At 36.6% G+C, this 7,991-nt stretch overlaps 2 protein-coding genes across 2 annotated transcripts; both read left to right on the forward strand.

Annotated features, from left to right (window-relative positions):
* Nucleotides 1–1,808: 1,808 nt before the first annotated feature.
* LOC307164053 (gamma-crystallin M2-like) lies at nt 1,809–2,474 on the forward strand (the record flags this gene model as incomplete). Its single annotated transcript, XM_079880448.1, has 2 exons — nt 1,809–2,018; nt 2,202–2,474. The coding sequence occupies exons 1-2, from the start codon at nt 1,824–1,826 to the stop codon at nt 2,472–2,474; spliced, it is 468 nt and encodes a 155-aa protein (XP_079736574.1). The 5' UTR covers nt 1,809–1,823.
* Nucleotides 2,475–6,758: 4,284 nt separating this feature from the next.
* LOC307164044 (gamma-crystallin M2-like) lies at nt 6,759–7,635 on the forward strand (the record flags this gene model as incomplete). The annotated part of the gene is made up of 3 exons (XM_079880441.1): nt 6,759–6,811; nt 6,918–7,160; nt 7,363–7,635. Exons 1-3 carry the CDS (start codon nt 6,806–6,808, stop codon nt 7,633–7,635), a joined length of 522 nt encoding a protein of 173 aa, XP_079736567.1. The 5' UTR covers nt 6,759–6,805.
* Between the last annotated feature and the right edge of the window lie 356 nt (nt 7,636–7,991).

Below are 7,991 nucleotides of genomic sequence, written 5' to 3' on the forward strand. Positions count from 1 at the left end.
CGGTCTCTGCCGAGAAATGGAGATGAAGATCACTGGATAAAGGGCTGCATTTGGATCTGTTTCTTGCAAACAACGTATGGATTCTAAAGATTTGGATCACATTAAGCTAATAAAATTGATTTCTTTTGTGAATTTATGTTGTGTTTTAGTGTATTATGTGTCAAAATATTAATGCCACGATTTTAATATGCATAAGTTAAATAGGAATACGCCTAAATTTGTACGTCGTTGTTTGTATAAGTTGTTTATAAGTACATAAATTACGTTTGTGTGCTGTCCACTGTCAGTATTATACGTTTCTGTGTGTATAAAACATAAATAAATGTACGTATGGTAGAACTACACTTTACGTAAAAATACACATGTATTCTCATGAGATCACGTTGCAAGTTAAGATCAAAGTCCATTTGTGTCCACAGTAGCCTACATTGTTTGCAAAGGCTTGAACTTTCATGCTCATATTCATGTCATTTCACAGTTATGCCACATTGTTCATCAGTGTTTCAAAGCACCAAGTCACCACTTTAGTTGAGGGGCCACACACATGATGAAGTCATAGATAAATAATGCTTAGTTAATGATGACTACTGTATTTGAATGCCAACAGAATTCGTATGTTATGTGCTGTGATTGGCCAATTTGGGGGTCTGTCCATTTACCTGCAGGCTATGAAGAAGACATGAACATGCTGGATAACTCAGATCATAATGAAAACACATTGTTCATCAGTGTTTCAAAGCACCAAGTCACCACTTTAGTTGAGGGGCCACACACATGATGAAATCATTGATAAATAATGCTTAGTTAATGATGACTAGTATTTGAACGCCAACAGAATTCGTATGTTATGTGCTGTGATTGGCCAATTTTGGGGTCTGTCCATTTACCTGCAGGCTATGAAGAAGACATGAACATGCTGGATAACTCAGATCATAATTCAGAAAAAAAGTTCTCACATTAATTGATATACTGTTCTAGCCTGTATGCATGCATTAGATAATGTGGATTTTTGTACATTCCTTTAATAATTCGAAGAGTAGTCTTGCATGCATGAATTAATACTTTTTTATGCATGAATTCATGATGATTCATGTACCATAACCATAGCTTTATCCACAGTGGGTGGTAAAGACCAATGTTTTGTGTGAACAAAGAAAACATCATGATCATGCGTAATAAATCATAATTCATGATGATGTACTCATCTTAGTTAATGTTTTAATTAAGGTGTTGTTCATCCATGAAGTCATGAATGAAAAACGTTGAACTCGTGTTAGTTCCTGATGATTCATGAGATATTAATGCATGAATTAATGCATATTTCATGCATGAATTTATACATGAATTCATGATAATTCATGTACCCTTACCGTAAAGTGTTACCCAAAATTTTATATATATATATATATATATATATCTTTCTTTTGTCCTAAAAAAACCTGAACATACCCTTAAAAAAGTGAACTCGAACATCTAGATGCTAAACTTTTGCTAGAATAAGTTCTTTTCGATTTTGCACAGTCAGGAACTGACTAACAATAGAGGCTGTGTAGTCTTTAGTCTTGGTCTAGTATAAAGGTATGGGTGACAGCAGTCAGTCAACAACCAGAATCAGCTTCAGCTTCTCCTTTGTGGAACTACTGAGGATCAGACAGCGCAACCATGATGGGCAAGGTAAACATCATTGCAGCAAAGATTTTTTAAGATAAATTCAAATGAAAATGAAAGTAGATTTTTTTTTTTTTTTTAATTACTTAAATTAAATTCATTTTCAGGTCATCTTCTACGAGGACAGGAACTTCCAGGGTCGCTCTTATGAGTGTATGGGTGACTGTGGTGACTTCTCCTCCTACCTGAGCCGCTGTCACTCTTGCAGAGTGGAGAGCGGATGCTGGATGATGTATGATCATCCCAACTACATGGGAAATCAGTATTTCTTTAAAAGGGGCGAGTACGCTGATTATATGTCTATGTTCGGGATGAGCAACTGGATCAGGTCCTGCCGTATGATCCCCATGGTGAGCTCAAAAGTAAAACTTATTTAGATCAATTTTATGTTAAATCCTGTAGCATGAATACCCTTTCAAATTGGCAATACATTACTAACTTGTTCTAAATTTAGTTTGACATTTCCTGTATTGATTTAGCTAAAACTTGCTAAATAGTGCTAAAATTTACAATGGACTTCTCTTCCACTACAGTACAAAGGCTCCTACAGAATGAGGATCTATGAGAGGGAGAACTTCATGGGTCAGATGTACGAGATGATGGATGACTGTGACAACATCATGGACCGTTACCGCATGTCTCACTGCCAGTCCTGTCATGTGATGGACGGCCACTGGCTCATGTATGAGCAGCCCCACTACAGAGGCAGGATGTCCTACTTCAGGCCTGGAGAGTACAGGAGCTTCAGCAATATGGGTGGCATGAGATTCATGAGCATGAGGCGTATCATGGACTCTTGGTACTAGTGTTTCAATAAAATTATTTTTCTACAACACTAAACATTGTGCCTGCAAAATCCTTACTGCCACTAATATTTGCATGTCTAATCAATCACAAAAAAAAAAATCTAGTGAATTAAACAGACTAACAAATAAAACAAAATTGGCTCATAAGACTAGAACAGTGGATTCTTTCTCATTTACAGCCAGGTTTAAATAAGGCAGGCTAAAATGGTTTCAATAAACATTTTGTTGTTGTTGTTAAAAAATGCTACTAAAAACCTTCCTCATACAGGAAGTGCAAAGTCTGGAGTACAGTTCCAACTGTTGGATTTTTAGGGCCCAAGCATTGTTGGGGAGTAACTGTAATTTAAATATAAAATAAATGTAACTGTAATCAGTTACAGTTACTGAGAAAAAAGTAATTAAATTAAATGTAATTAAATTTAAGTTACTTATGAAAATATTAACAATTACAAATGGTGTTACATCTGAATATTTTCTCTAAAAAGCTAGGAAATGTTGAATAATGTTAATTTGTTGCCTTGCCTTTTTTTTATTGGCACGATGCGTCCTGCCATTTAAAGGCCATTTAGTAAAGCAATGCTATTTTGATGCTTTTGATTGGTTATCTTGTTTGAGTTTGCAGCGCACCACGTCTGCCAACATCAATCCACATTGCCACTGAAAGCTTTAGGCTACAATCTGTCTAAGAGTTGCCACCATGGTGAGTGATAAAAATGTGCTCCAATGCTGGAAATTATAAAAGTAATCAAAATGTAATCAAATGTAATCAGTTACATTACTGTAATAAAGTAATTGGAATAGTTACACTACTTATTTTAAATAGGGTAACTTGTAATCTGTAAAGATTGGTGCAGGTATGACATCACATTGTAGGCCAACCGGCAGTTAACTGATTGGTTTGTCGCTGGTTCCCTCGACAAAAACCCAGTAGGATTTTCCTATAGGCTTTTGGATTATCACTAAAAACAAGCTCTGTGATCAACACAAGTTTAAGATACTTGCACGTTTTGTCCATCAAGATAATTATTTAATTCAATTCAATTCAATTTACATTTATTTGTTTAGCGCTTTTCACAATACTAATCATTTCAAAGCAGCTTTACAGACAATGCATGAGTCAACATTACAATTATAGATGAACACAACTTTAATACATTTTGAAGCCTAAATGCAGTCACCAGAATTAAAAAGCTAAAAGTAGGCTATAAACGAATTACACCACAGTCCCACGAATTCAACGTCACCATTCACTAAGCTTCCAACAACTCTTTCAGTTTTTATCTAAAATAAAATACCAGAACGTTTGAGTTAGAATGGTTTGTAAGAGCACAATTATGTTAATAATTATTAACCTTAACGATGCTGTAAAAACAGACTGAGCCTACCTTTTCTGAGTGATGACGTTTAATCTCCTCGACAGCCTCTGTAGTCCCATTTAGCCACTTGTAAGCAACCCCTTTTTCAAGACACGTAACAGCTTAAAAAAATCACGAATGAGGTAATATTGATTTATGTTATGTCGTAGAATAAAACGTGCAAGTATCTTGAGCTTGTGTTCATCGCATACCTTATTTCAGCCATTTAACCAAAAGCCCATTAAAAAAAAAAACATTGACAGTGCTAAAATGCTAACTCGCTTCTGCGTTTTGGCCTACAAAGTGATGTCATACCTGCACCACTCTATTACATTTCCAAAGTAACCTTCCCGACACTGGGCCCAAGGCATCATGAAAATGGGCTTTAACAGTATAAAAAAAAATAAAAAATACAGCACATATAAACAGTGATTCTATTGGGGTAGAAATGTAGTAATCTATACAAGTTCAGACAGATTTGTTACAAAGAAAACAATGATCTCCTGATTCAAATACCATGTGGCTGATTTTTTTCAACTCTTTGCAGCACATAGGGAAAGTCATTTTCATTGCATACAAGGGTCTATTTCATGCTTTTTAGAGTCATCCAAAGAAAACATGTACTATAATGTAAATTGACTAATTAATTCTACAGATGATTCAGAACACTGCAGCTCGTCTTGTCTTCAATGAGCCCAAGAGGGCCCACGTCACTCCTCTGTTCATCTCTCTGCACTGGCTACCACTCGCTGCTCGCATCAAGTTCAAGGCATTGACGCTTGCTTACAGATCTATCACAGGCTCAGCTCCCTCCTACTTCCCCTCACTCCTACGAGTCTACATCCCTACCAGAAGCCTACGATCGGTCAACGAGCAACATCTCGTGGTTCCATCACAGAGAGCCACAAAATCACATTCTCCAGAACATCCAGAACATTCTCATTCACAGTTCCATGCTGGTGGAATGATCTCCCCACCTTCATCCGGAATGCAGAATCCCTGGCAACATTCAAAAGACAGCTGAAAACCCATCTCTTCCGTGATCACTTAACCTCAAAAAAAAAAAATTCCTCTTCCTTTTTCCTTTAAATCCTTGCTTATCTCTGAATAATGCCTGAACTTCGTATTTTGAGCACTTCTTGCGTTGTTTCTTGCCTCTTCATGACGACTCGCTTAATTTAGTCCTAATCTGTACGTCGCTTTGGACAAAAGCGTCTGCTAAATGACTAAATGTAAATGTAATTATATATTGCTGGCAAAAATCTTTTTTTGTCAGAGAGGTGCCTGTATGGAGAGTACACACTCTGCATACCCTGACTTCAATAGCATTTCAATATGTTATTTCTACATCATGTATATCACTAATCATATATGTTAATAAAGAATCCTGTGTTTAAACAGAATGAACTGTGATGAGATGAATAAGCAAAGGGGTCATTTACACAGAACACACTGTTGCTTTTAAAAATGTGGCATGCAGTGCAGTGGAATGGGAAAACTCTTGAGGCACAATTTTAAAAGTGCCACTCAATTTGAAAGTTTTGGGCCACTCATGCCCAAGACACTTAATAAGCAGTGAGATGCAGCGTAATGGTCAGACACGTCTGTATAACACATATACAAACTGTTTAAAAGCAGCAAATGATGTGGCTGTCATTAATATAGCCTGTTGTTGAACAGTAACTGCTCTTGCCAGTAGGTAGGAATTTCATTCAACAGGTTCAACAAACCGTCATTGATTCAAAGGCCTGATGAGGTAATAAAACTATTCAGTAAAAAATTAAGTTTAATTATGATGACAAGATGTAAACAAATAGCTGCTGTGATGCAGTCACCTATGATTAGGATACATTTTTTCTTTTACGTACCATTGAGGAAAATCCTAAGGGCACCCCTGTACATGACTACTTTTGAATTTTCAACCAAATCAACTATTTTTGCAATCCATTCAGCTACAGCTTTGAGGCTTTGTGTCATTTAAATTCTGTTTGATGATATTGATCTCCAATCGTTTAATAAACTGTGACTTAAATTCAACACTCAAGCGTCTTGAGCATTAATACATTTAAGAAGCTTCATAATGATTAAAAACAATCTGTAGAAAAAACTGATTAAAAGATCTGCCTTTTAAATCTATTATAACATCATTGGCATCAGAAAGGTCCATAATGGATCTAAGGTTTATTCACTTTAAACTGTTCTTCTATTGCAAATACTGAGAACTTTTCACTATATGCCAAAGAGCAATGGTGAGGCTTAAGACAAGAAGTTTGAACCCAAGTGCTACATATAATGTGCTTTGAATTTGAAAAAACAAACCATTAGCCGAATGATGCAAGTAGACCGAACAATAATACATAAAGACAAAAGAGACATGAGGATTATACATAACAGCTAATAACATAAAATAATAATAAAAAAAAACATCTAAACCATTAGGTTGTGAACCTAGAACAGACAGATGAAGAACATAACACAAGAACTTCAAATGGAAACTTCAAATGGAACATAATAAAAATGACACATGTTCTCAAATGAATTTCTCTCAAATTACAGTTGGACTAAAAATGGATCCATCATGGTCCAAGTCTTGTGTATTGGAATGGAAAAAAAAATAAAAATGAAACAAGAATAACAAGACAAAACAATGGAAACTCCTTGTTTAAATCTTTGCTTAGTGTTCCGCATTTCATTTTTTTTTTTTAGCAAGTTAGAAACTTTTAGAAAAAATAAATAAATTTAGAAACTCAAGAAATGCTAGATTCCCGAAAATGAAAGGACTAAGATCTACATACCAAGCTTTAGCTAGAATGGCCTATATTCCAACTTGCACAGTCAGGAAATGGCTAACAATAGGTGCTGTGTAGTCTTTAGTCTTGGTCTAGTATAAAGGTACGGGTGACAGCAGTCAGTCAACAACCAGAATCAGCTTCAGCTTCTCCTTTGTGGAACTACTGAGGATCAGACAGCGCAACCATGAAGGTAAACTTTATTACAGCTCCCAATCCATACAATTTCACTCAAATGACTTTAATGTGGTATTTTCCTCCATTAAATCCACTAAGAGATTAACTATATAAAATTTCAGGTCACCTTTTATGAAGAAAGAAATTTCCAGGGTCGCTCTTACGAGTGTACCGGCGACTGTGGTGACTTCTCCTCCTACATGAGCCACTGCCACTCTTGTAGAGTGCACAGCGGATGCTGGATGATGTATGATCATCCCAACTACATGGGAAATCAGTATTTCTTTAGAAGGGGCGAGTACGCTGATTGCATGTCCATGTTTGAAATGAGCAACTGCATCAGGTCCTGTCGTATGATCTCTATGGTGAGCTCCATGAACCTCTTGACGCATTTATTAACTGATATTAGACAACAGTCCTAAATTTATTTTAACCATTTATTTTTAAATCAGAATGGCAAACTGTGTGAGATAGACCTAGATTTTTGTTGAAGTTAGAATTATGACTACATGTGATAATGGTTCTTCCTAATTCATTTATACATAACTGACTTCTCTTCCACAACAGCACAGAGGATCCTACAGAATGAGGATCTACGAGAGGGAGAACTTCATGGGTCAGATGTATGAGATGATGGATGACTGTGACAACATCATGGACCGTTACCGCATGTCTCACTGCCAGTCCTGTCATGTGATGGACGGCCACTGGCTCATGTATGAGCAGCCCCACTACAGAGGCAAGATGACCTACTTCAGGCCTGGAGAGTACAGAAACTTCAGCAATATGGGTGGCATGAGATTCATGAGCATGAGGCGTATCATGAACTCCTGGTACTAGTGTTCAGATGTTTCAATAAAATGATAACTCTACAACATAAAACTGTCTGAATAATCATTATTGCCAATATTTACATGTGTAATCCACCAAAAAACACACACACACCTCACGAGTCAGAGCCATAGCCTTGAGTGCAGTTCTCTAACATCGACAGTGACCTGTCCTGGCTTGTTGTCTTTTCCTGCTCCTTTCCCCTTTCTCCTCCATCATTCATATTACAAATATAACAGGAATGAGCCACAAACTGATCCAGACCCAAATGTACAGCAATTGTTTAAGGCCAATACCCAACATTGCATGGGATATAAATCTAGACCGAGCTCTGAGGTTTGGGCTTGTTAAAGGGATACTCCACT

The sequence above is a fragment of the Squalius cephalus genome (assembly GCF_949319135.1).
Source record: "Squalius cephalus genome assembly, chromosome: 9".
Taxonomy (NCBI): domain Eukaryota; kingdom Metazoa; phylum Chordata; class Actinopteri; order Cypriniformes; family Leuciscidae; genus Squalius; species Squalius cephalus.